Source organism: Patagioenas fasciata, chromosome 14 (assembly GCF_037038585.1).
Source record: "Patagioenas fasciata isolate bPatFas1 chromosome 14, bPatFas1.hap1, whole genome shotgun sequence".
Taxonomy (NCBI): Eukaryota; Metazoa; Chordata; class Aves; order Columbiformes; family Columbidae; genus Patagioenas; species Patagioenas fasciata.
Window position 1 is genome coordinate 4,086,825 of NC_092533.1, and position 27,744 is coordinate 4,114,568.

At 52.7% G+C, this 27,744-nt stretch overlaps 2 protein-coding genes across 11 annotated transcripts in view; one reads left to right on the forward strand and one right to left on the reverse strand.

Annotated features, from left to right (window-relative positions):
- The window catches only part of LOC136107712 (serine protease inhibitor Kazal-type 5-like), a 119,498-nt gene that overhangs the window by 15,993 nt on the left and 75,761 nt on the right, over nucleotides 1–27,744 (forward strand). For all 9 annotated transcript variants that reach the window (XM_071814670.1, XM_071814677.1, XM_071814669.1 and 6 more), the window contains exon 2: nucleotides 5,327–5,433. The gene's annotated coding sequence lies outside the window, so the exon portion shown is untranslated. The remainder of the gene's footprint in view (nucleotides 1–5,326; nucleotides 5,434–27,744) is intronic.
- Nucleotides 141–14,443, reverse strand: HRH2 (histamine receptor H2). 2 transcript variants are annotated; one of them, XR_011741366.1, is made up of 4 exons: nucleotides 14,317–14,443; nucleotides 6,979–8,510; nucleotides 3,383–3,544; nucleotides 141–1,503 (listed from the first exon to the last, which is right to left on the reverse strand). XR_011741366.1 is itself a non-coding variant. In XM_071814668.1 (3 exons), exons 2-3 carry the CDS (start codon nucleotides 8,079–8,081, stop codon nucleotides 3,526–3,528), a joined length of 1,122 nt encoding a protein of 373 aa, XP_071670769.1. In that variant the 5' UTR covers nucleotides 8,082–8,510; nucleotides 14,317–14,443; the 3' UTR covers nucleotides 3,098–3,525. The 2 variants fall into 2 exon arrangements, 1 of the variants encoding a protein (XP_071670769.1); XM_071814668.1 differs by lacking the exon at nucleotides 141–1,503 and having other exon boundaries at nucleotides 3,098–3,544.

Genomic DNA, 27,744 nt, shown 5'->3' on the forward strand with positions numbered 1-27,744 from the left:
GGGCCCGCGCTGCCGCCGTGGCGGCCCCCGTGCCCCGAGGGACCCGGAGTGGGGGGTGCGGGGTCCGGCAGAGCGGGAGCACCGCCCCGGGCGCCCCCGAGTGTCCCCTGCTGCTCTGGGTCCCCCGGCCTGGCCCCGTGCAGGGAGCCCCTTCCAGGCACCCCTACCCGCTGGGAGACCCCTGAAGTTCGGGAAGGAGTGTTCCGGAGCAGCTGGAGGGGCACCTGAGGCTGAGCTCTGTCCTCACCCATTCCCTCTGCCAGGGTAGAGCCCTTGTATACACGAAACCACCTGGTCTGGGGGCTCAGCACCCTCCCTTTGCAGGGGGATCCAGCAAGCAGGGGTTTGGCTGTGCCCCGCTGTGCACTAGGGACGCTGTGCCCAGGGGTGATGTGGCTCACGCTTACTCCAGGAGGAAAACACTTGCCCCGCAGCACAACAAGGGATTCTTGCTGGTTCCTGTCCTACCTGGTTGTCACTGCTTGCTGCCCCCTTCTTCCCACCCACGCAGGGACCAAAGAGGGATTGTCAAGCTGGTCTCACAAGGCAAGGGCTTGCTGGGGGGGTACCAACCCTGTCCGTGGTGGTTACAACCCCTGTCCAGGGGGCTTGTGCTGTGTGTGTTTGGGGTCTGTACCAGTGGAGGGATTGGGACGGGACAGCAAGGTATAGGGGGACAGAGAGGCTCTTCCCAGGACAGAGCACACCCAAATAAATCAATCGTCTCGTTTTTTCCCTCTGTGTTAAATAGATTTTTTTAATGCCATTGATGACTTCTGCACCGGCTTAGTGCAGTAACATCCTGGTTTGACCATCTCAGTGTTGGGCTGCTGGGGAGAGTAGAGCCCAGGGACCGACCCTCAGTATCTCCTCATGGCCCAGCAGGCTCCAGGGTCTGTCCTTGCAGCGTGGCTGGGACAGGGGGTGTGAAACAGGGACAGCCCTGATGACACCAAAACCTCCCCAGTGTGGGAGGCAGTCTTGCCCTGGCGTGGATGCTGCAGGACTGAATGTCCTGTGCATGGACATCCAGCGCTCAGTGCTGCTGACAGCTGCTGTGCCGAGGCTCCTGCCGCATCACCTGCCCCTCTGAGGGATGGAAGTGTCCCTTGGACAAGGCACCAGGGCAGGTAGCACCTGTGCTTCCCTTCTCCATCCTAGGCTTGTCTGTGTGGCACCAAGACCTTGACCGCAGCCCCTTTTCCCCCCACCTCATGCCCTCTCAGCCAGACCCCGGGGCCTGGGGTGGGCACCCCCATCCCCGCCCTGCTGCTGGGGCCACATGCTGGTTCTTGACCCAGCTTCTCAGGCAACCACAGCGTGCCGGTGCAAGGCTCAATGATGGAGGTGTCACAGCCCCAATAGGGGGGCGGGGAGGCTCTTCAGCAGCTCTTCTGAGGGCTCTTCAAACACACCACCCTCCTGGGAAGAAACCTGGGCAGGCAAAGGCCTGTCCAGCAGTGTTTAGGGATGGAGCAAATAACACGTGCCAGAGCAGGAATCCTGCAGGGGAACAGAGATGAGGTTCAGTGGCTTTGCAGGGTGCAGGTGGGTCCATCTCCTCCCCCGCCTTTCCTGCTCTCTAGCATAAGGGATGCTGCATTAAGCACCTGCTGTGCCTGGGCAGGACCGTGGTGTGATGCTGTGAGGATGCTCTCAGCAGATTGTGGCTGTATGCTGAGTACTGACATTTGGGCAGAGCTGAGCAGGCTCGTGTCACCCCAGGACCCATCATGCAACATCCCTCTGAGTAATATCACTTCACTTTATGGCTTTCTCTGTCTACTCTTCTCATCTGCTTGCGCCAGCCAGCAGTGGTGGGTTTGTCACCTCTGCAGATAACTTGATAAAAGTTGATGTCCTGGGGTCAGCGTTGATCTGCTCCTGGGTGCTGGTTCTCCCATGGCCCCTCCCCCTGCCGCTGCATGGACTTGGGGGCTCTTTCAGGAGGTGACTTGCATGCGGTGACATTTCCTGTCCCCACCCCCACGGCACAGGGAGGAAATCTGTGGCTGCATCAGGACCTCAGATCCGCAAACCTCTCCCCCCAGAGTGATTTTGTTTCATTCTGCTGATTAGATTAGCAGCCTCTGAGGGGACGGCTGGTATTTTGCCTTTACCTCATGGAAACTAAATGTGTTTCAGAAGATACGTGCAGCACAGAAAGGGAAAGCACGAAGCAGAAGAGCTGGAATTGGTGTCCCCTCTCTGTCCCTGCTGTCAGGCAATGACAGCAGCAGAGGTGACTCTGCCTGGGGTGAGCATTGTGTCTGCCCTGGGGAGGTTCTCTGTGAGCTGTTGTGCCTGCCGGGCTCGGGGTTTCACGCTGCTCCATCCCACGGGGCAGCACTGGGGCTGTGGCAATGCCACCCCACGGAGCAGCCCCTGCACCGTGACCTCTTGCTGAGTGATGCTTGTGCCTTGGTATGTGACATCGAGGGGCTTGCAGCCCAGGTCACAGGGACTGCCCTACCCTGCTCCTGCCACCATGCTCTCCAAGCCTCTGGTTCTCCCTCTGCTAACAGGCAATGGTGTTTCCAGAGTGATCCAAGGGGAGTCCCTCTGAGAGGTGCAGACACTGTGCCCCAGGGTGGGGGGCCCTGTGCTCTCCTGCAGCAGCCCCAGCTCCCCCCAGCTGCATGTGCAGGCAGCACTGGCTCTCACCATCACCATGACCTTGGCTAAGGTTAGCAGCGCTCAGTGTGCAGCAGGGACAAGTGTACCTAGCTTCCAGCACGAGGGTGACCGTATTTTGCCTCCCAGGGCACAGTCAATATGGGAGAGCCTGGGTTATCAGCATGCAGCACTGGAGGGAGAGCATGTGGAGGTCAGGGTGACCTTGCCTGGCTCTTTTTCAGAAGGGCTGCACAAAGCCGCTCTCTGGAGCTGAGAGGCATCCCTTTGCATGGCAACTACTGGGAGAGAGTGGCAGTGCCTGATGCAGCATCAGCCTCTCACCCCAAGAGCCCTGCCAGCATCCCCGCAAAAGCTGTTTGCAATTTATGCGGAGCTGATGTAGGCTTGCATGAAAACGAAGCGTGCTGGAAATCCACAATCTGAGCGCAGCTGTCTCTGCAGCGTGTGGAGGGACGGGCAGGATGCAGGTGTCTTCCAGGGCATTGCAGGGCAGTCGTGTAAGCCCACATCTCCAGGGCAGCTGAGGGGTGCACAGCTTTGTGCACCTCCCCTCTGCTTGGGGCCGGGTTTGGACAGAAAATGGTGCTGGAGAGAGGAGTGAGGATGCACCTCTGATGGTATTGCCCTCTGCACCCAGTAGCATCCGGATGGCACGGCCGGACCAGGGAAAACGCAATGGGTACCGCAGGAGTGAGAGCCACCTCCTCCCCTCATTTGCACCCAGCAACCTCAGCCCCATACTCACCCCGCAGCCCTCGCCTCTGCTGTTGGGGTTCTCCCTGAGGAAAATTGAGTGTTGTCCTTTCAGCCTCACGGGATTTTGGAAGAGGGCAGCCAGGAGCTGAAGGCTGGGAGATGTGGGTCATTGGGCAGTCGGCTGGCTGCGACTCATGGGAAAGCTCCAGTGCTGGAAAGGGTTAAATTTAACATAACAGAAAGAAAAGAGGAGAAAAAGAAGAGATCAGTTGGTTAGTGCCAGCCTGCTTGGGCCGGGCTTTGCTTTGTGGAGTACAAGGTACTGCTTGCTTGGCATCTGCCCCTCAAGGCCGGCAGCCGGGGCAGGCACGTGGTGATGGGGACAGTGATGCTTTCCTGTGGGAACTGGCTTCTCTCTGCCCATATCTTGTGGCCCAAGCTGCCTTCAGCGTAACTGATGTGTGCAAGAGGGTGATCCAGAGCCACTTGCTCAGCTCCGGCGTTTTCTGCCTTACAGCTCCCTGTTAGTGCTGGATGCTCCTTCTCTCGGGCTTTTTGTCTCCCTGGAGCTCAGGCACTGGTCTCACAACCTACAGCTGTGCCCAGTGCTCGGCATCTCCTCTTCAGAGTCCTGTCCCGCTGCAGTGAGGCAGGTTCCTGAGGTCCATCAGGTGTTGTATGTACAAGCAGTGCTTTCCTTTACTAATTTTGTGTGAAGTGAATTGCTTGGTGCCTGGTGGGGGAAAAAGAAGCAGCTGTCTTCCCTTGCACCCCTGCTTGACCCTGTGCATCCATTCTACCTGATCCTCACCCATGGAAATGCCTTTAGCCCTTGAAAGGCTGCAGTGCTACCATGGCCTTTGGATTTCCAAAGCAGCGATGACTCTGACTTGCTGTTCCTTCTCCTGGCACCCCTGAGACCGGCTGCAGTTCTCCGGTGTTCCCACTCTTGTTTGCTGATCTTTTCTCTATGCTTCATAACAGGAAAGAACATTTTTGAACCATTGGCCTTAATAACACATTGCCAGTTGTGCTTTTCCCTGAATAACATTGTGGAGCTGCTCTGAGCAGAACTCTTCTGCGCTCTCATCCTTCTTATTTTTGGAGTTATGATTTTGTGGAGTGATTCATATTAGTCTTTTCCTGTTCTGGCCGGGGCAGACAACTGGGATAACTCTGCAAAAGGGAGGTGTGGGGAGAAGAACCAGCTCTGTTCATGCTGGAGGTGAAATTGGCTGCCAGGCTTTTGGTGTTCAGGTAAATCCTCTGCCTACCTGTCTTGTGTGCTGTTAGTTGATCCAGGTCATCTGCCAACAGCAGATGTTTATATGTTTGACTATAGAAAAAACAGGCTGGAAGTGTCTCTGCATGATCTTTGGTGCATCATTTCTGTACAAGTCAGCAAGATAAGACGAGAAGCAGAGAAAGTAAAAGTAGTAACTGATCATTTGGTGCTCGAGCAACTCTTATCTGATTTTGAGCGGTGGTGCTGTGTAGGGTGGAAAGGAGATATGTACTTAGAAAGGTCAAGATTTTTCCGGTGCTTGAGTTTTCCTCTCTTGCTTCCCCATGGTTCCTGTGTCCAATGTGGATCTGCACTGTTTAGCAGTGGCTGCCACTTGCCCTCTTCCCTTCAACCTCCTGCACCTTTAGGAGCAAATCCAGCTGGGAGACTCATTTTATCAGTGAGGGAGCTTCACCCCACAGGGCTGAGGATGGCCTGGAGCCACGTGCCGGGTCCCTGCATTGGGGCTTTTGCCAAGTCCTGATGGCACCAGGCACCCATGTGGGGACGGAAGTCCCTTGGGTGCCACTGACCCCAGCGTGGGCTTTGGGTGCAACTTGTGTAGCAGTATCAGGCCCTCTGGGAAACCCAGGAAATCCATTAAATCAGTGACCTTGTCCTCTGCCCGGGGAACAGAAACCTGTTCTTCTTCCCTTACAGTAAGGCAGCACGTGGAGAAATTGTTGACGTTTTTCTTCTCCCTTTCAGTTGCACAGGGAAGTCCTGCCGGCCCGTTTCCCACCGCCAGCTCTCCCCAGCCAGCTGCAGAGCCCTGGTGTGTGAGCTCCCAGTTTGCCCAGGAGCTGCACTTTTGCGTGAGTAAACAGCACAGCTTGCTTTTAGTCTATATATCTGCAGAAGCATGTCAGCCACACCAGACCCATGCTTTTAATATGTTTTTATATACACCTGCAACTACGTTTACCAGATGTTATACCTTTGCACTCTGTTAGTTCCTCGGAAGCTGTGAAAGCAGCCTCGGGAGCTGCGGTCTTGTATTTGCACTCATCCATCCCTCTGTATCTCCTGGGGCAGACTCCTCCACCCCAAGCTGTCCCTCTGCCTTGGGTAAAGCCACATCTGAGCCCCAGCAGAGATGCTGGCTGAGCCTTTTGGATGATTCTGCCCTCTGGTTCACCTCCCAGCGTTCTCCTTTTGGTGGCTTGAGACTGTTTTTCTGGGACAGGATCAAGGGCACGTGCCGCAGGAGAGCACGAGCGCGGCTCCTTTGCTGGCGCGCTGGGAACGGGCAGTCAAAGGACTCCTTATCTATGGATGGAAAGTTTCTGGGCTGCTTATCAGGCACTGCCTAGAAGTTAGATCAAAGTCTCTGGAGCAGCAATTTGCGCTGTGGCAGGCAGCGTGCTTCTCCGTTCTCCTTCTGCTCAGGTGGGTGAATGCCCCCGACTGAGGTGGGGTGTGGGTGGCCAGCCCTGTGGGGACATGGATGGCCAGGGAGGGGACTGGTGCCACAGCCTGGCACCGATCTCTCTCGCCTGGCGCCCGTCCTGCTCCCTTGCTGCACCCACACCCTCTCGAGGGGCCTGATCCCTGTGATATGCTTGGGTAACACTGAGGGAATTTTTGGCTCTAACTTTTAATGGGTATTTGTGGGTTTGAAAACATTGGCTGACCTAATTTTGGCTATTCCTGCTCCGTTCCAGAGATGGGAAAGGAACTTTTTGTTGGCTGAATTAGCTGCTGATGCAAACTGACAGCCGAAGTACTGAGCGTGTGTGGCTTGGCTGGGAAGGGAAACTGCTGAGCCGCTCTGCAGGGAGCTGGGGACCCAGATCTTGGCTCCTGCAGGGACTCGCAGCCTGACTGTGGGTGTCCCCACTCTGTGCCCCAGTGCTAACACCCTGTTGCCCCCCCTGTGGTGGGCGGTCACCTTTCCCAAGGTCCGTGCAGCTCTGCTGTGTGCCCAGGCTTTGATGGCTGCCTGGCACCAAACAGCGGGACACGGCTGGTTTTTGGGAGCAGTCACAGCTAATAGCTGTACCCCCATTCTGTACAGCAACTTCTGCTGGCAAAACTGTCCCCATTACCCTTAGCCAGCAAAGCCAGGGAGGTTTTGTGCTCCCTGTGGACCAGGTGGTGATCGTAGGAGTGACCAGCCATGTGTGAAGCTGGAGTAGCTGGACCTGTGGTGCCAGCATGGAGGGACGTGAGCTGGGTCTTTGCTGGTGCTGATGAATTTCTGAGCGGCTGCTAAGAGCAAGAGTTGCCTGGGCAAGGATCTCCTGCTGGGGCATTGGCTTGTGGCTTAGAAGTTCATGGACAATGTAGTGTCCCCACCTCTGCCTTTCTCTCTGGGGATGCACCTACCATCAAAGGCCCACATGTAAGAAGGCTCTTACCTCTTGAGGGCTCCGTCGATCAGCAAGGTCTCCTTCCCATTCCTTGTTTCCAGTTTCAGGGGTTTACCCTCCTGCCTGCCCTGGTCCTGTCTGCAGCTCCTGCCCCTGGACTGGGCCTTCTGGAGGCAGGGGAGGCAGGAACTCCTGGGGCCCCCAGTCCTCCAGCAGCGCAGCAAGTGCTGATATGCCTCCCGAAAATCCCTGTTGAGTGTCCCATAGAGGATGGGGTTCAGGGCTGAGTTGGCATAGCCCAGCCAGAGGACAATGGACATGGGTGTGCCTTTCACCTTGCTGTTCCCCCATACCCCCCGGTATGTGAACACTGTGAAATAGGGGAACCAGCACACAATGAATGCTCCCAACACCACCGCCAATGTCACGGTGGCTTTGTGCTCCTTCACCATGGGTGGCATGGGAGCGTTGCTGCTGCCACACCATGTGTGATTTATCCTCTTGGCTTGCTCCCTCGCTATCTTGAATATCTGGTAGTAGGTGATGCACATGATGACCAAAGGGATGTAGAAGGTGAGCAAGGCGTCCACTAGCCCGTACACAGGGTTCACCTCCAGCATGCACTCCTTGTTGCAGCTGGGGGCTGTGTTTTGCACTGCTGTCCCGTTGGTGTTCCAGCCCAGGTAGATGGGTAGGAAGGAGACCATCAGTGAAACAGTCCAAATAACAACCAGGCCCACAGCCACCCGGGAGGAAGTGACCAGCTGGCCGTAGCGGAGCGGAGTGGTTACAGCAAAGTAGCGGTCCAGGCTGATCATGAAGAGATTGAGGATGGAAGCCGTGCACAGCATGACGTCCAGGCTGGTGTAGATGTTGCACAAAGTGCTGCCAAAGGGCCACTCTTTGGCGAGTTCGTAGAAGGCAGAGAATGGCAGCACCAGGAGGCCCAGCAGCAGGTCAGTGATGGCCAAGGAGACGATGATGCAGTTTGTCAAGCTGCGGAGCCGGCGGTCAAGGGTGACGGCCAGGCAGACGATGATGTTACCGCAGAGAGTTATCATGATGAGGATGGCGAGGCAGGACCCGACCAGCAGCTGCAGCGGCAAGTCCATCCTTTCTTGAGAGGCTGTATGGTTGTAACATGGATCCATAATGCAGTTGCATGGATGGAGAAGTCCTGCGCTCACCAGCTTCAAAGCTACTTGCAATGAGCCTCTACCAGGCAGCCCTAGAGCCCTTTCCAAAGCTGCCTTGGGCTTACAGTGACCTTGGAGAACACTGCAGAGTCACTTCATGTGTTCAGCCTTGTATGTTGTGAACGATGCAGTCTAGGGAGAGATGTGGCCCTGCGACTCGCTTGTGCCCATTGGCCCCATCTGGGGGCTTGGTGCTGGAGCTGATTCCCCCACGGCAGCTGCTGGATGGGTCTCAACTGCTCCCTTTTCCTCTCTTGTCTTCCTTTCTCTGAGTGACCATGGGGTCAGGCCCCAAGGGGTCCCACGTGCTCTGTGTGTTTGGTTGATGACAGCAGTCAGCAGTGCTTCAGCAGGGACAGAGCTTTGCCACCTCCTGAGGACAACCTGTAAAGAAAGCACCAATTCAGGGCTGCAGTGGGCAAAGGTCCTCTGAGCTGCCTCTCAAAGCCCTCTAGAAATGGGACATCTGCACCTCCCTGGATGCTCCAGCTCGTTTAAACCTGAATTAGAAAGTCCCTTGGCAGCCAGACACACATGTCCCTGCCAGCCAGCCTCTTCCAGTCCCAGGGGTAACCACATAGGGATGTTGAGAGACGGACAGGGATTTTACAGGCAGTGAGTTCCTGCAGGCTTACAAGAAGAATGAGTACTGGGAGGACATGAGAAGAGAGTTTTCCTAACAAAAGCATGCTGCTTTCTCATATAATCTAGCAAAACTAGTCACCACTACAGAATTTCTGAAGTTCCGCTGTAGCTGTAATTCTCATTAAACTTTGCATTGTGTCTGCACTTTGCAGCAGCCTGTGCTTGTGTTGGTCTCTGCTGCCAGCAACCGTGCTGGCTCCTGCAGCCTGGAGAGGAAATCCTCGCTCTGCTCAGGTCCCTGGGGGTAACAACCAACCCATTTGTCAGTGATGCCATGTCCTGGGGAGGAAGTGGCTGGAAAGGGCTCTGGCAGCTTCATCAGTCCTGTTCCTAGCAGCTAAAGAGCAGCATGGAGGTTTGGTTTTCAAGGAGAGTTTGGATGGAGCTGCTCTTGCTGTGGGACAGGAACACAGGGCGGAGAACATCCCTTGTAGACTTAGATTTTATAACTATTTTCTGTCTGGATGTAAACAGTAAAAAGCCATATTTTGCAAGGGCAGAAACAAGGCAGCAAACCTGTGTAACCTCCCAAAGAACTTTTAGCTGCCGATTATGGTGATCTCCAGGATCATGCTGATACTAGATTCAAAGTGGCCTTGCTTCCTGTGTGAGTGCAAGCAATGGCCATGTTGGGAAGGCACCTAAAGGGAAACTGAGGCACTGCAGGAGCAAGAAAGAGAGGGGGCTGGGAGCAGGCTGAGGAGCCCAATGGCTTGTGCTGGGACACCTATGGAGTTGCCTGTGCTGCAGCTCTGGTGTCCCCCATGTGTTTCCCAGGTGAGGCGATGGCTTTCCCCATCCTCCCAGATGTGCTGCTGGGGGACAGCTGTGCTGGTCCCCACGGGCGGTGCAGGACCCAGCACCACAGGCTCTTGCAGCCCTTGGAGCAGCAGTGAAACCTTCCCTGGTGGTGCACAGACTTGTGTGAGAAAGTAGAGCTGATTGTCCTCAGGGTGCAACTGGCTGGAGATGGAGCAAACAGAATAAACTCCAGGAAAGGAAAAGGTCCAGCCTTGGCAGAGGGCAGAGGTGAGATTTGAAAGTTAAACTTGCACTGCAAGAATAAGATGGTGATGTGAAACAGGCTAAAATACTCTCCAGATGACTGATGTGTTTGATTCAAGGTTAAAGGCGTGGGGGTCTAAGGGAGGCAGTATACCAGGGTGACTGCGTGAGTAAATAACCACTGATTGCCAGGAGCTGTATGGAGAGATGGGGACTGGACCGGTGAGATTAGAGATGATACCTGCAGCCCTGCTGCTCCTGAAGGAATTGGAAGTGAATGACAAGTGATAACCTCGGCTATGGGAAACCTTCTGCTGAGCTTAGCAAACTTATTGCCATATAGGTGGTCCTCTGAATTTGGGTGCTGGGTTTAAGGCTGTTGGGAGAGGGATGCGATGCTTTCAGCCGTGGTGGCAGCGTGTGGAGTGGTTTCTCACCTCCTGCTGCAGCACAGACTCTTGCCATGGAAAGCTCTTTGTTCGTGCACAAAGGGAGCGTGGAACAAGCTGAGCGCTGCATGCCCACTGACGGCAATGACGGGAACAGGTTGTTCTCAGAGAAGGGTATTTCCAAGTGAAAGGGATGGTTTTCTTTCATTGCTCCCAACATGTGGAAATGGGAGGATAAATTATAGGGGGAGTAGCACACTTAGAAAACACCGTGGGTGGATTGCAGCCTCCTACGTGGCTGCTTCACCACACATCGGCAACCTGCTCCTGCCAGCAGCTCACGTGGGCTCTGCTGGGGCTCAGCTGTTGGTCCCAACTCCAGGTTGGTCCCAGCTATGGGCACATCGATGCCCTCATCATCTGCCCTGCGCAGACCTGGCCTAAAGTAGTTTTGTTTCTTGTTGCTTTTTCTAATTATCTCAGGGCAAGAAATGGGCATTCTTTTTTTGTTTGTTTGTTTGTTTTTTTTTGTTTTCAGGCAGGGAATAGAAAGTATTTCCAAGTGAGATACAAAGCCAGTGGGCTGAGCTGTGGAAGGAAGGAGCAGGGACTCCCAAACAAAGGGGCCAGAGGTGTCGTCATCCCTGCAGAGGAGCCCAGGTAGAGTTGGGCTCTTGGCAGCTCCCAAAGCCCGGGCGCGGATGCTCTCCCTGCACATGTGGGCTGCAGGGCTTGGCTGCCTGCATACCCTTGGGACTTTGTTCCCTCGTGGGGTGGGGCAGGACCTGCTGCCTGGCAGCCCGGATGCAGGATGTTGCAACCTTAAATGTGGTGGGGGTGTGAGAGAGTTTCCCGTATCCCTCAGTCAAATTATCTCATGGGAACGTTGCCCCGAGTGATCGCAGCCTCCAGACGTGGCTTTGCAGGAAAAGTGAGCTGGAGGGCTGGTGTAGACGGGGGGCTGTGAGGTCAACCTGCTGCCGTCAGAGCACGGTCCCTGGGGCAATGCATCGAGCTCTCTCCTGGAGCATTGTCCCTGGTTTTCTGCCCGGGTCACTCAAAGCCACATATAATACCAGGTCCTGTGTCCTCTGTTCCTGTTGCGCTTTGGCAGAGCAAGTTCCTTTCCTCCTTGATGTACGAATGGAGCAGCTGTTTCCCATGGCAGCCTTTCTGGCAATAGCCTGTATAAATGATACCCTTCCAGCCGTGTCTCACCTGGCAGCTTTTACGTTTACCTGATTATCCTCATTATCGCAGCCTGGACCTGTTCCTGCTTCAAAATCACCCTCCTGACAGTGAGGGACTGGAGTAGAGCATCGCTTCAGGGTCATCTTTCTAATGCCTTTTCCAGCAGCCCTGGTGCTCTGATGGACACTATCTCTGCTGTGAAGACTTGTCAGGTCACATTTGTTTTGTTGTAGTCATTCCAGGGTTCCCTAAAAGCTGGATATTTTTCCTATGGTGCTTTCAGCTGCTTAGAGTAGCAATTTTTGCTGTTAGTCCCTAAGTATATGAACTTGTGCCAGCCCATTGTGTTTCTGTTAACCTCTGGATCCTCTGGTTCCTCTCCTGTAGTACTTAGACCATTGTCCAGTTCAAAACAGCTCCCAAGTTTCTCACCACTACATTTTTCTTAGAGATACTCCCGTTTTCTGAGCCAAGATCACTAACGAAAACCATTAAATAAAATTTATCTCTAGGCTGGTCTTTAAGGAATTCTATTAATAGCCTTCTCTGGAGCATTAAGGAATCCTTCCACTGTAATGTACTATTGCCTCCCCATTAGCCTCCTTACAATTCTCATAGTAATTCCTGCCTTCTACTGCCTGAATAGATATTTTTTGCTTTGTTGCAGTACATGTTACATTTGATCCAGTGTTCTCATTTGAAATGGCAATTATCTCCTCTGGGGAGGGGGCTGTGGCTTATCCATGGGAAATTTCTGTTGCATTTTACCCTTTTATTCCTCCTCCCCATCTTTCAGCATCCTTAATTCCAGCACTTTGTGCACTTTTGCGGGAAGACTAATGGGATGCAGCACCTGCTCTGGCAGCATAGGTAATACATTTGCTGCTCTCCATTTATGTGCTTCTACTTCTGCCACGATTTGTTTGTTTAAAATCCGCTAAAAGCCTTGGTACGCTGCAGCACGAGTGGGTACATGGGCAGAAAGGAGCACTCAGAGAGCACCTGAACGTGGCAACTCGTCTTGGGAAGCATTTCCTGCTATCCAAAGAGGCATCAACAGGGATGGCTGGGGGCTCAGGAGAAGCTCTGCATAAAGTGTTTTAGCTCCATCCCAGGCATAGGGCAGCTCCGCTCTCAAGCAGACCTGAAATGCCACTCTCCTGTGCTAGCTTGTTTCTGAGCAAAGTGCTGGCAGAAGCCACTTAGGAGCAAAGCTAATTCCCTGGCCCTGCAGAGCTTATAGCAGAGTGTCATGGCTTTTTCTAAAATTACGTTCAAGTGCTTCCAGAGATTAAACATCTGGGCACGCTGTGAGAGGTACTTCAGCCTTGGCAGTGAGATGGGCAGGAGGGTGGGGATTTCTTCTGGTCTGAAAGAGGATATTTGAGGTTTGATGGTGGGGAATGGGCAGGACTGGGAGCTGCAGGGACCCTGCCAAAGGGCTGTTTTGATCCTCTGCCAGAGCCATAAGCCTGCCTCACAACGGGACAAGAACAAACTGGCCAGAGTTGGGGCTTGAAGACAACGTGAGAGGGACAAATGTGAGAGTGGTGCGGAAACCAGCTTGCCCTGTCGTCGGTGGAGGGCTTTGGTGAGGTTGTGGGTTTGTTTCTAGTTTATGAGCAGCCTGTCTGGCAGGGCTGTGCTCCTCCCCACGCAGTGCTGCACCCCATAGCATTCCCCAGCACGCCTCTGCGCCTGGTGAACCCCATGGCCGGAGCTCTTGCTCCCTTGTTTCAATTTCTTCCTTGCACTCGCTCATCTCCCCTGTGATCCCAGAAGCAGGGCTGTTGTGGGTGCTCACCCACCCAAGGTGCCCCGTGCCCTCATCCGGGTGGGTAGACACAGCTCATCTCACAGGCACACACGGACAGCTGCAGTCTCACTTTTGCAGAGCTCCTTTGCAACTTCCCTGGGGCTATGAGGGGACACTGTGGTCCTGCCTGGCTGCATCACCAGATGCTTTTGTCCCTGTTCCTTGGTCTCCTCTGGAGCCTGGTGCTGTCTCTGTCCTATCCCAGCCTGAACACTGACTGATACACGGCAGCAATTACAGCTCTGGCATGAGCAGAGAGGCTGGGGCAGGCAGGACACAACTCCCATCACAGCCACCAGCCCTTTATCCTGCTCCCTGGGTGGAGAAGGGCTCTGGGGGTAAGAGGGAATTTGGGACTGCTGAAGCAGAACATCTGAAGAGCTAAGCGGAAACCAGCAGAGCAGTCAGTATTTTGAAAGTTTGCTTTGCAGAAGGTGTCCAGGAAAGGCAAAAGCAAAAACAGAGGTGCCGGGCTCATGAGTGTGCTTGGAGCTGCATGAGCTCCCGGCAGAAGTCCCTGGGTTCGGGCTCCTGCTGAAGCTTGTTCCAGCTGGGGGGGCAGTGGGCACTGAATACCCCTGGGGCCTCCCCACCACTCCTGTGACAGTGCTACAGCCCAGCCTGGGGGTACCCAGCCCTGGGGGAACCCTGCCCCACAGAGCCAGCCGTGTCCCTGGATGGGGCAACCCCTGCTCAGCAGGTGCCACCAACTGCTGGAGTGTTGAGTGGAGGGGCTGGGGTGCTCAGAGAAAGGGCTCAGGCAGCTCGGTGCAAGAAGTTGGTTTAGCAACAAACCTCATGGGGAGGCTTGCTGGGCAGAGATGCTTCACCCTGCAGATGCTCAGGGAGGGCAGGGCTCTGTCTCTGTGCCCTGGGCACACTCAACCCTCTGCCTCTGATGTTCTTGGCTCCTATGGTCCCCACCAGCAAAAGTCACCAAACTGGCTTCTGCTCCAGGCACAGCAGGATGATGATGGCACAAGGGTCTGATGAGAGATACCCTTTTGCTCGGACATGGGTGGCCCATTGCAAGGTGCTTAGCACACCCCAACCTCAGCGAGGACCCACCATCCCCTCTGAGATCTCTCCTAGAAAGTGATTTACCAGCGTAACAGCCAAAGAAAAAGTAAGGCAAAAGCTTTACCTGGGAATGATGCTGCTTTCTCACAGCCCCTGAGCAGGTGGGAGCCCTCGGTGGCTGCGCTGCCTCCAACTTTTCCCCGGTGCGCGGCTCAGTTTGGGAAGGCAGAAGTGTGTGCTGCGAGCGGCGGCTGCCTCCTCTCCTCCCTCCCTCCCTCTCCGTGTACCAATATCCAGGCAGCGCGGTGACTGCAACATGAGTCAGACCACAAGTGGGTGGGATCAGAGCTGTGAACTCAGACACTGAGGTTATCATCCGGCAAATTTGAAACGCTGAAAGTGAGCCGCACTCCGGGCACACGGTGTGTTGGGCTCTGCCGAGCCGTGCCAGGCGCAGAGAGGGGTGTGGGATGCTGGCTGCGTCCCACTGCTGCTTCCTTGCGTCCTACCATCACCTTTCTTTAATGTCAAGGTTTCAGGACCCTTACTGCTTGCTTCCCACGTGCAAAGCCTCCCTCCTGAGCGGCTCTTTGCTGCAGGCACACACTTGCCTGTTGATGGGAGGCCTGACGCTGTCATTTGTGCCCAGCACAAAGCTGGGATTGCCATCTGTGTGAGCCCCCGAGAGCAAACACACCTGAGCCCGGAGCTGGGCTGCTGAGATGGCTAGAGGCCACAGGAAGGATAGAGGCTCTTGTGTTGTGTTGGGGAGAGATAAGGAGAAAGGGGGTGTAGCTGGAAAGCAACATCAGAAGGAGGAAACCAGAACCCAGTCAATGCTGCGATGCAAATTTGCTCCTTGTGCAACTCAAGGCAGCTGATGCTGACATGCTGGGGTTTCTGTGCCATGGTGGGGAGAGGATCAATGTGCTCTGGGTCAATGGAAAGGATGCATTGGGCTGGGAATCTTTCCTGCAAGACTGCACTTGCCACTGCTGAAAACTGTCCCCTGCATTTGTAATGCCAGGGAGGAACCACAGTGAATGACAAACAGGTAGTGACAGCCTTTCGTGTCTCTCACATGTTTTGTCTGGGGGTTTCAAAGCACTGTGCAAATAGCAACTGTCGGACCAGCTGTGCAGGGACCCGTTTCCCCTTTTATCTCTCCCTCTTGAGCTGAGCAGGTCCCAGTTTGTCAGCAGAGCTCCTGTAAAGCTTGGCCACCCCTCATGGCCCAGAGAGGGAGCACTGGCAGTGATGCACTGCAAGGTACTTCAGTCCCCACCAGCCACTTCGGAGCCCCCCCAGCAAACAGCCAGGAACTGACTCATTATGGTCTGGATGTGGCCCCAGGCTCCTCAGGCTGGAAGGGGATGGATCCTGCTGCTCCCCCAGTGCCCTGCACTGGGAATGGAGAGCACATCCCAGCCTCCATCTCTGCCAAACGGGGATGCTGGCAGCACGGGCACACAGACCAAAATGCCTTTGATGCATTTATCTCTACAGACCAAAACACATATCTATCTTTAATAAGCTTATGATCTGCTGGAGCCGTAGAGTTTTCCCTGTGATGTATCTGGGTAGCAGAGCCATGGGCTGGCTGCCGGGAGCTTCTCAAGTGGCTGGTGTGTGCAGCGTGTGGCCGCAGAGGGATCCCTCCTGCAAAACAAGATTCAAATCTGCTCAAGAATGTCTGCGTCAGCTAAAGTCGCTGGGGTGTTGATTTATTCCAGGGCCCCTCACTCGACTCTGCTCTAGGAGGCATCTTTTGTCTGAAAGACTCGGGGTGGGAAGTGCCATGCAGGGATAAAGGGCTCTGGTTATTGAGGCATGATCCCCTCTGCAGCCCCCTTGCCTTAATCTCTCCCAATAAAAGGTCCTTGCTGCCTGGGGGGCAGGGGAGGCCCATGGGGCGGGATCTGGGCTCAGTGTACTCCATCTTCCCAGCGCCTCTGGGGAGCTTTGAGGGTCCAAACTCTCACCCGGCTTCATCAGTCCCCGCAGGCAGCGAGCAGAGAGGAATGGTTGCCCTGTCCCCTCTACACTGCCTCCCCCAGCAGCTGGGACTGGCATCCTGACCCATCCCACCCAGCAGCCGGGGACCAGCTGGGGGCTGGAGCTGGGACTGGGACTGGGCTGCTGTGCTGGATCCCTCAGTCCCACCCCTCAGAACAGTGCTGTGTGCAGGGTGCTGGGGTGCAGTGATGGAGCGGCCTCATGCTTGGAGGGGTGTCTGGGTCGTGAGGAAATCCACCACTTCTGCAACCCCCTGAGCACAGGAGAGCTTTGAAATCTGACCTTGTGCAATGGCTGGGTGACTAGGGGGCTTCTGAGGGCCTGTGTGGGCTGGTGTGCTAAATCTGAGTTAATTGGAGAACATGGCACTGGAGATGTGAGAAGTACAGCCTGTATGGACCATGCACTGAGGTGCAGGGAAGCAGCTGGACCTAGAGCTGAAAGGAGTTGTGAAGGGACATTCCTGCTGGCATGGGCTGCTGTGCATTATGCATCTGCAGAAGCAACGTGGGAATTGGCAGGTGTAATACCTGCAGAGGTTGCTGTTGGAAAGCATCAGTAGTGGCAAACTCTGAAAAGGTAGGAGGCACTTGAGACACATCAGACCTGACAGTTGACCCACCATGTGTGCTGGGGCATCGTGGCCACCTTGGCCGGGCTGCCTGGAGCAGGCAGCAACCAGAGACACTCAGGAACTGGGACATTCCCCCAGTGGGCTGTGCTGAGCTGCAGAGTGAGTAATAAAATAGCAAGGAGAGGCCTTCCAGCATCCTCTGTGTGTGTGTGTGTGGAAAGCAGCAGTTATTAAAGGCTACAGCAATGCTGGGAGTTGGGAAAGTACAAGAGAAGCCAGGGAAAGTCTGGGACTCCAGGAACAGGGGGATGTGAGATTTGGCAAACACAAGAGCTCCTGAAAAACCTCAGATGGTGAAGTTGTGCCCGGACGGTGGCAGCCAACCTGGGAGACCACATATGGCAGCTCTGCTCCGAGAAGGGCTGAGAGACGCAGCTCTGAGCTGCTCTCCCCAGCCTGGGCTGTGTTTGGAAAAGCCAAAGGAGAAGGAGAAGGAAGAGAAGTAGAAAATACCTAGAAAACAAAACATCTGAGTGCGGAGCAGCTCCTTGGGCAGTGCAGGCTGAGAGGAGCTGATGGGGTGTCCTGCTGGGTTTCAGAGACATTTATGTGAACTCTGGGAGAAGATCCTGGGTTAGTGAAATGGGACTTGTGCTGAGTTGCTTACTCTGGAAAAATCAAAACTGAAGAGCCATAGGAAGGTCCTGACGCATCACAGACTGCTGCTCTTAGCTAGATGTGAGAGGCCAGTAGCTTGCTTGAATCATCCAAACGCTTTGATTTCCAGTGAATTATATACATAGTGGAAGTTTGTTTTCTTTTTAAAACAAATACTTTCCAGTTAAATCCTGTCCTGGGCAAAATGGTAAATTATGACAGAAATCTCCGATACTCCCTGCCAGCGCCTATGTAAGCAAGAGCATTCTTGTGGGAAATAAGTATTACAAGGAAAGGACACTTGAAACCATCATGGCGAGTCTGACATGGGGCCTGACCGCTGTTCAGGGAACTGCTCCTGCCTCTGTCCAAAGGTACCTTTCCTGTGCTGGGACACATGTACTGGAGAAGAAAAGGATGCTCAGGTCTTTTCCACCTGTTTGGTTGCTGCAATGCTGATCCCAAGGAGACTTAGCAGGATCCCATCTGCTGTGATATAGTGTCAGACTATAGAAACAGTCTGTAATATATTTCTTAAGCTTCTCTTAGTGAAGAGAGAGGATGTTAGAGGTTTATTTCCAGGTTGCTGGTTTATTTGTGTTATACAAAGCTCTTCGAGCTCTATCGAGGACTGGAGGGTGCTGGCTGGCTTTGCACTGCTATGAAGCATCCTTCAGGCAGCTGAAGGCTCACATGTATTTCCAGTGTGTTCAAAGGCCAAGGAGGGTCCCCAATTCACGCGAATACAACTGCTCATAAATTAAACTGTGCTGAGGAGAGAGCAGTTTGTATGACTCCAGCACAAGGTTTTTCTTCTGTAGAGAGAAAAAGGAGAGGCTGAAGTCCATGGAGGAGGTGACAGTCATCTCCCACCAGACCACAAGGCTGGGGGAGAAGCGGAAGCATTGGCACAGGGTGCACCCACCCGCTGGTGTGCACGAGGCGTCCCCAGGAAGGCAGTGATGCTCCGGCTCTGATGAGTGGGTCTTTTATGGGCTTTAGCACTAATCCTGCCAAATGCAATTGTGCATGTCCTTGTTTTCCAGATAAATATTTAATCCTTTTCCAAACACTGCTGAGATCGTGGCCTGGGTGATATCTTGTGGCAGCAGGTTAATTTGGGGCTGTGCAAAGCTGTTGCCACCTCTGGGGGTGGAGGAGGCTGAACTGTGGGTTGCTCTTGGTCCGGGAGCAGCGTGGGAGGATAGGATGCTCTGGGCTGTAGCCCTGCTCAGACCCCTCCCAGCATTTTTGGGCCCTCTGTCGGGAAGGCCAGCCAACTCCTGTAGGAATGAGCTACCTGGTTTCAGCTTGGGGCCAGTGAAGTCTGGTTTGTGTATTTAAGTGCCTACTCTGAGGCTGTTTGGGTGGTTTAGGACCTCTTGGGGCTGGAAGACGCCTCTTGCCCTGTCACTTTGCAGGACAGGATTGCCTGTTCGAGTCCGAGGTGCTTCCAAAGCATTGCCCTGCAAAGCTGGCAGGAGGTTGTGCTGCTGGGCACGGGGCAGGAATGAAAGGATTAGCAAAACGCTCCCCTGCAGCGGGACCGCCGTGGGGCTGGCAAAGAGCACAGAACTTGGTGCATGGACCTGACCGCAGGCATTGCCCGGGCAGGCTGCCGGCTGCTGCTGCCAGCTCACACCCTGCTCGGCCCCGCGCTGGGACCTGCTGTGCCCGGCCTGCATGGGGACGCCGTGCAAGGACCGAGGGATGCGGGGGGAGCGTGGAGCCAATGCGGTGCTGAGCTGCTCCCAGCACGAGCTGAGGAACTGGGCACTGGTGTGGGTGGTCGGCACCAGCAGGTCTCTGCATGCAGACCCTGATGGTGAGGGCCACCCGGGGATGGAGCAGCATCACTTCTCTGGTGGCTCCTCGCAGCAAGTGCGGGCAAGCTCAGCCAGGACAGGACAGAGGCTGTGACATCCTTTCTGCAACATGCTGTTCCTCTGTGCCAAACTGCTGCGACCTCCATCTCACATCCCACTGCAGATGGCTTTGTAGGAGTGGGGGCTGCAGCTCTGGGATGCTGCTCCCTGGCTTGCAGTGGTGCTGCAACTGCATATGGGAAGGGGTAAAGAAGCAGGAGATCTTTCTGCCCTGACCCGCAGTGTGAGTGTCCTCTGCTACAGGTGGGGCTTCTCACGGTCCCAGGCTTGATCCTGGCTCATACCAGCCTTCCCACTTGTCTCCTGTGTGCAGGAGGACCTGGAGCATCTACCAGGGCAGGCAAAACCAACTATGATTTTTCTCTTTATGGAGACTTTCCTGGCTGAAAAGCTCCAAGGCGGAGAAGCACACATAATAGAGGCCTGAAGGATATGTCCTCTGAGAGAAGACCGATGGTATTTTTAAGGAGCAGATATCATAACCTGCATATATTTCCAGTTTTGCCACAGGGAAGGAGAATAGGAACTCCCTATCCCTGAGAGAAGTAGCAGCCAAGAGCTTAGACTGCAAAAACTAAAATTAATTCTGACTTACTTATCCTAAGGCACTGGAAGGAATTTCTTAAGAAAGTTTGGCTTGGACAAAGTCCCAAAGTCAGCACGGAGTTGGAGCACCTGGCAAGAGGCATCACTAGCAGCAGCCGCCCCAGCACCCGTGCATTGCTCTCACATCTTCCATATATGCAACACCCATACACCATGAGCTTCTGGGAACCATCAGTGTGGGAATGGCCATAGTGGCTTGAAATGAAAGACCTACCGCCTAATAGTAATCAACTATGAATTATAAAAAAGCAGGTGGTGAAATGTGCCCGGAGCCTCCCCCTGCAAAACACAACGCAGAGACGCGTGACAGGCACTCGATGACAGCCCTGCTGGTGGAGCAGAGCAGATGCTGCTGCTTCAAGGACCGGCTTGCCCTAGGTGGACTCGTCAGACCGGTCCTGCCTTGTATAGGAAGCGTGAGAGCCAGTGTGGTGAGGCAACAAATTCCCAAATATACTTTTTTTTTTTTTCCCCCATTACGGAGCCTGGAATAAAGCCAAAAACATAGGGCTTGAATCTCTCTCCAGACAATTAATTATTGCAAAGAGACAATTTGTTAAGCAAGAGAGGCTTTTAATTTGTAAGAGCTCATCTATTCTTATTGTATCTTTTAAACTGAAGGAAGTGGGGTTGATCAAAATAGACTTGAAACAGAAGATTTTAATTTAGAGGCTATGTTCAATGTGCCGACAAAAATAGGAAAGAGTTCTCTCAGAGGGCAGGCTCCCCCCGAAACCCGGCTCAGGTCTGCAGGGAGTGCTCCAGAACAGCTCAAATCGTTACAAACATGATTGAAAATATTTTAGTAAAATTCAGCTGGACTTGCTCAGGAAAGGCAGGGCTGACCCTATTGCCGATTGCTGCCCGGGTGCTGAGCCCCTGCCTGCAGCGCTCTCACTGGCACAGCGTGGGATGTCCAAGGGGAGGCAGGGGTTTGGGGGGGCCCAAAGTAACCTTTGCAGCCATGCAAGAGGTGGTGGGATCAGAGCTTTGATCTGCTGTCTTTTGTGAAGCCCCATGGAGTTTATATTATACAAGGGATGGGGTAATTGCTGCGGAGATGAGAGGGGTCCTGCAGCCCAGCACAGCATCAGCGTCCTCTTGTCTCCAGCTACATATACCCCACAGCGGGACCCCAAACTACGAGGCATTTGGTGAAGAAAGTGGAAGAGAGCCATGGTGTTCCTTGGAAAGGTTGTCCAGTTGTCACCGTGCATCCGGTGGCTTCTCTGCTTGGTGCTGGGATGGGACGAGCACAGCCCCCTGCACCAGGACGAGCCGTCGCGCAGCAGCGCAGGGACCTGCCAAGGAACATTTGCAGTTTAGCATCTTTTTATCAGAAAACATGGGTTTTTTCAAAGCTGCCAGCCTGCACAGAAAAGGATACGTTTTGACCAGTCTCCTTATTGCACTTGTTCTTTTGAAGTATCTATATTTAGATATCTTTGTGAAGTCTTGCATTGACACTTTTCAAAGAGAATGGTTTGGTTTTAGCTTTGAAACAACTTATTTAGAAATTTGTGCTCATCTGCAGCATAGCAAGTAGGTTGGGCTGCAGAAAGGGCTGGAAATGGAAGTGAAATGACCCTTTCTGTTATTGCTCTGGATGCTTCACTTGCAAAATATATTGACATCTCAACTTTTTCCCCAATTCAAGCTGGGAATGACTCTCTTTTAAGTCTGTGCATGGATGCCATTTCTTATCTGGTTGAAAAGCTGCATGAAATAGCCACTAACTGAAAATTAAACGCTACTTTCCATAAAAGACGAGGGACCATTCCCAAACAAAGCGTTGCTCCCTGGAGAGTGCAGGTCTGTTGAGAAGGAGCTTGCTGTAGAGTTTGTATCTGCTGGCTGGAGAAGAGGAGCCAGCCCTTGGGCAATTCAGCTGGAAGCAGGATCGACTCTGTTTGCTTCAGTTTAAAAAATAATAATCTATAATGAAGTGAAGGCAAAAGGGAAAACGGGTAGAAATTGAATTAGTGCTGTGGTTGTTCCAGTACTCGCCTGTGGCGCTCTGCAAGCTGAGCCCCCCCAGACCCAGCCTGCTTCCCAGTCTGCGGAGCCTGGAGAGGCACTGGTAGGTGCAATGGAGCGATTCGAGTTTTGGGGGTGTCGGCTTCTTGGAAGGAGGGTGAGAAATTCAGAGGTAGATCACTCCAAATAAACAAACCGAGGCTGCTGCTGGGCTGTGCAGCCAGAGCCTGTTAGTGATGGGAGCTGCGTGCGGCGGCTCTGCGTGGCAGCATTAGATTAGCATAGCTGATTAGGCACGTTGCAGTCTTGACTTTCTGCTAGCAGAGATGGGGGGTTTTCCTAGAAATGTCTAGAAATCGGATTGCAGGTTGAGCCTTTCAGTTATGGGAAGGAGAATTAGCACTCACATGTATGCTGCAGGCGGGCAGGAACTGAAGGGAATGAGATTTATTTTTGGCTGGCACCAAAACTGGTCCCGAGTCATGATGCTGGGATACTCCCACAGCAATGCCTGAAGACTCTTGCTTCTGGATCGCCATTTACCTGGGACATTTCAGACTCACGAATGCTGTGAGCCCAGTCCTGCTTTGGTGCTGAGATAATCCATAAAAGCCTGTCCCCTGCCTGGCCCAGCCCCTGCCATAACCCTGCCAGCCCAGAAGCCCAGCGCTGGTGCTGAGCTGGTCCCTGTCCCCCTGGGCTACTGGGGACTTAGTGGCATGGTGCTCCAGCAAACACTTTAATGCACTTGAGGTAGATTAGATCTCAATTCCTCCCATTTACAAAGGCAATATCTTATCTGCAAGTGGTTTCAGGCTGTCTGGCACCCTTGGGGGAGTGGAAAACTGGCTGATAGACTCCCAAGCTCTGACTCCCCCTTCCCTTGGACTTTGTTCTATGTCTGGTGTGTAGCATGGAACAACCAGAATGATTTGCAGTTGGTGGAATGGCATTTTTTGCCCTCTTGGGTCGAGGTGCTATGTTTTCTGTTCTGCTTTCCCTGTGCTTGGTGAATGTTTCAATGGGCAGGTTTCAGTTTTGGGTGTTCAGTGTTGGGGGATAGAAACCAGCCATGCCTGTGACATGAGCTCACTGCTCTCTGACTTGTGATCTGGAGGGATGTGACATTTCTACATCCATCTCCTTGTTCCTGTTATCCTCATGCCCTCTGCACACTGACAGGACATTATAAAGAGGAGGTATTAGTTTTGGATCACACACGGACTAACTTTAATCTATACCCCATCCTCTCTGTACAGCAGCTCCATTTCTTCTTTCCTTCATTTCCTCTGATGCTACAGCTAAAACTCCTCTTGTTATTTTCTTGCCATCTTCTGCAAGAGCCAATTCAGCCTGACCTTTGCTAGTTCTCACTTTATGTCTTGGGCGTTTCAAGACATAGGGGTAGGCTGCCTTTTTCCTTTGCAGCACAATCCTTTTACCCCATTCCTTATCAGCTCTTTCTGTCCTTTTATGTAGTTATTTCCTTGGCCAGCACAAAAGCCCATTCTGGGCTTGAAATACATATTCTGGAGATCAAAGGTGCAAGACCACTATAGGAAACACACAGCCATCTCTGTGCACAAGTCCCCAGACCCACTGCGCAGCTAGTTTTATACTTAGGGACACATACATGGCAGAGTTCATCAGGAGGGCTGGCGGTGGGATGGGGCTGTGATGGGGTAAGCAGCAGCATGGGGGTGCAAGAAGGACCACAAAGAAGGAATTTCCTTGCTCCCTGGGATCAAGATGAGAAATGGTCCCAGCAGTTTACTTTTATCTGGTCGCTCTCCTATTTCTGGGGCACCACCATGTACAGGGTGATGTTCAGAGCTGTGGCTTGGTGGCTGTTCTGCTGTCCCTCCACAAGCTTATCCCTACTGTTAGCTGAATAGCTAAACAGAAAGAAACATCACTTGCCCTTCCTTGTGCTGCTTCGTTTTCAAGCTGGGAAATTTGCCATGAAAATTAGCTGTGGCCATCTTGTAGGGCAGCAAGAGAGCATGAGAGATGTGCAGGATTTGGGGCTTGCAGGTCACTGGAGATTCATTAGGGAAGGAGCAGTAACACAAGGCTGAAGGCAGCGGGACAACACTGTTTTATTTGGACATGTGTCTAAAAAAGAAAAGGAAAAAAAGAAGAGAGAGAGAAGAAGAAAAGAAGAGGAGAAGAGAAGACAAGAGAAAAAAGAAGTGAAAAAGAAAAGAAAAAAAGCCAAAGCTTTTGTTCAAACACCACCATGGGTTTGGAAATGCCAGCCCTGGCGTTTGGAGCTGTGTCCTACACCGCTCGCTATTGTCTCTGCTGGCCCTGATGCCCTGGGAAGGACCAGGGCTGCAGATCTCCCCCAGCTGCACTGTCCTGCAACCAGAGCTGTCCCACCAGCTGTCACAACAGCTGTCACAGGGCGGCTGCTCGTTCCCTGCCGTGCAGTGCCTGGACCAGCTGCTCACCGGCTCCTGGCTGGTGGCTCGTGAAGGGTGAGACACTTGGCATTCCTGTACTGGGGGATAAACCCATCCTTACTGCTATGGAGGGATCTGCATGGGATAAACTGAGTGCCGGACACCAGCCAGAAGACACCTTTGGAAGAAAAGCAAACAGCTGCTTCTTCACTCCCATGCCCCATGCCTGTGGCTCTTCTACAGCTTTGGGCCTGGCCAGGGATGGTTTTATTTTGGCCTATGTCTCTGTGATGGTTTGACTGAAATTGAGTTAATTTTCCACACAGTTACAAACTTTTCTTCTCAGCTAGCATGGTCTTTGTTTTGTGTTTGGTATAAGAATAATGAGATAATATTGCTTTTCTCTGAGACAGAGCTAACATTTTTTTTCTAGTGGCTAGCTCTGCTTTTGAATCAGTGTGAAAAGAATGTAAGAACTTACTGATATCTTAGTGGTTGTTAAGGAAACCAAGGTCTTTCTGGGCTTTCTATCTGCAGATGCAAGGCAGCTAGGAAGGGGGGCATAGATGGGACAGGCATTGACTGACATCTTTGTTGATCAATGAAAATATTCCATACCATTAGCGTCATGCTTTGTATATAATTGGACATTTCCATTCGGGAGTTCCATTCCGTTGGCTTGGTTAGTTTTGTTAGTTTGGCCTTTTGCTGTTCTGCTGTTTTGCAGTTGGTTTGGGGAGAAACATCCACAGGGGCCAAAGGCTGCTCCAGCAAGCAGGAGACTTTCACGTTGCTGCCAACACAACTGTTTTTCCAAGGCATAACTCTTGCCAGAAATCCATGGAGTCAAGACCTGCTGTTTCTTTGCTTCTAAACAAAACAAGCCCTAGTTTGCTTTCTGCCAGGGAGAAAAGCTCTTGTCTCAAAGAATAAAGTCAGGCAGAAAGAGAGGAGGCTCTTGTTTCCTCTCTCATTCAGTAACAATAAATATGGGGAGAGGAGAATTACCTGCAGGAGTCGGGAGATGGGCGCACAGTCTGGGCATGCTCTCCTTTGCACATGGAAGCCTCATTCATGCTTACAGGATGTTTTAAGCATCTTTCCAACTTGATCATCCTCTGGAAGTGGTTGGGCTCCTTCTCCCTGGTGCCTTAGGCACTGCGAGCAGCATGACGAGCTCGCTGCCACGCTGCCTTTGCAGCTCAGCAGAATGATCATGCGTAAAATCCCCAGGTAATTTACCCTGAGTGGGATCCTGTGATTTGCTGACATTCCTCATAAACTGAAATGAACATAAAATAAATGGATGCAGAGTCACTAATTTGGAAACTCATTTTGAATAACTCCTCACTGATGTGGTAACGGTTAGCAGGGAGCCCTGGTGATAAATAACAGTTGCTGAAATCCTGAATTGGCTATAAATTGGCATGAAGGAGTGGAATCCCCTGCGTGAGGTTCAGCTCAGCGCGTTACTCTACACTACACTTGTCAGCAACCGCAGGTGAAGGCAGAGGTAGTTTTAGCTCTATGAGGTTGTAGTAGCAGATGTCCTGACATACACAAACTAGAAGATCATGTGCATCCTCAAATGCCAACTCTGCTTTACGTCGTTAACGGCTTCTGGGAGCTGCGGGGCTTTACACCAGCAGATTATCCCACTCCCTTCTCTGCTGAGCACCCCTCCTTTGTAGCTTCTTGGTGTAATTTCATATAAACTTGGAAGATCCCAAAGGGATCATTACTTTTCTGCACAAACTGCTTGCTTTATTCACATTTCACATCATCACCTGCAGGTATCCCGGAGACCAAGCAGCGTTTCCTTGCAGTGCAGGGTGGTTCACACAGGGCTGCTGTGGTGCTGGGAAGGGAGCTGCTGTGCCCAGGGCTGGACAGGATGAGGTGGTCTGACCCCTCTGCAGGGGTACCCTGGGTGTGGGGGGCAAGATTTCCTTGCGGACAACTCGCTCTCATTCCCAGTGGCTCACGCACGCTGGCCTCTCTGGGATGTTCGGTCCTGGAGAGGGAAAAGTGGCATCATCTCCTCTTCAAGATGTTTGGGATGGATCAGCAGAAGGGCCATGGGTCGGGGGTGTGGTAACAGCTTCTCCCTCCCACAGGCTCTGCTGAATGACAGGGCTGCTTGGCAAGCGTAAGCCACCGAGCTGGATCCACCTTCCAGCACTGTGGCCTGATCACAAACAGCACCTGGGAGGCTGAAGGATGTGCAAGAAAACGCTGATGGTGAGAGCAAAGCTTGGATGCAGGCTCTGTCTTTTGAACATGACTGTTTTTTGGAAGCCGTGTGTCTGAGCTGTAACCAGGATGAAATCAAAGTTTCTTTTCACCACATTTTGTCTTCCAAAAGAGCTGCTGCTGCTGCTGCTTGTAGGTGGCTGTGACTGCAGCAACACCTTCATGGACCACAGCCTTTGCTCCTCAAGAGGGGAGAATGCGCTGCAAACATTGCAAGTTCTGTTGATTTCGGTGGCTAAGGCATGATCCAGCCTACAGCCTGCAGAGTTGGTGGTCACATCAGCCAGGTCCCAAAGGTGGCTTCCACCAACACCTTCCTGCAAAGCAATTGCAATTCTTCATAACCATGAACTTTGAAAGATATATCTTTGTCTTTCAAAGCCTTGTGACCGCAGCAGTCAGTTGTTGCACATGCTGGGAGTGAGTCAGAGCTCAGAGCGCTGATCAGATTTTCACGTACTGATCTGGCACTCAGCACTAGGAGTCAAGACTTTCTGTGGGGTTTCCTCCATCCGAGGCACCTCAGGCAGACCATTGAGATGGCAGACACCTAGTTATGCTTATCTGAAAGGGAAATTGTTGTGCAGATTGTGGATTGTGGTAGCTAGACCACAAAAGCAAGGCAGGGTGTCCAGCACAGAGATGGGGAAGATCTTGCCAGTCCATGTATGTGCTTGAGAAAGACACAGAGGAGTTAAGTGTTTCCTTTGGTTAAAGTTGTTGTGATTTTGCCAAGTGCTTTAATTTATTGTGGCATCCTGCTTGTGTGGGTTTTGGCCCCGCTGTACTAACCATGACTAGCTGTGGAAAACCCATAGCTAAGATTCCCTCCCCGTAAATTTTCTCCACATTGAGTTATTTCTAAGAGTTTGTTAAATCATACAGGTTTCTTCCTCCTGCTCCTTCCCGACAGAAGCTGTGATTTATAACATACATTTGTATATTTTTAAACGTCCTTTCTGTATGATAAACACCCTTGAAATATGTCACTGTAAGTGACTCCAGGGAGATTAGCCCTGCTTGCGGCAGGCGGCTTTCGGCTGCATGTCCTTTGGAAGGCATGACATGTTTAAGAAACACCTCATGTTAGACAAACTGTTCACAGGCTGAAGACGTCCAAGAGCAGCCAGTGATGAATGTTGTGTGCATCAGAAGATGTAAATCTTATTTTAATCCCG

What these genes read in the sequence shown, in the direction of transcription:
- HRH2 (XM_071814668.1), bottom strand. Translation starts at nt 8,081, where the DNA reads ATGGATCCATGTTACAACCATACAGCCTCTCAAGAAAGGATGGACTTG.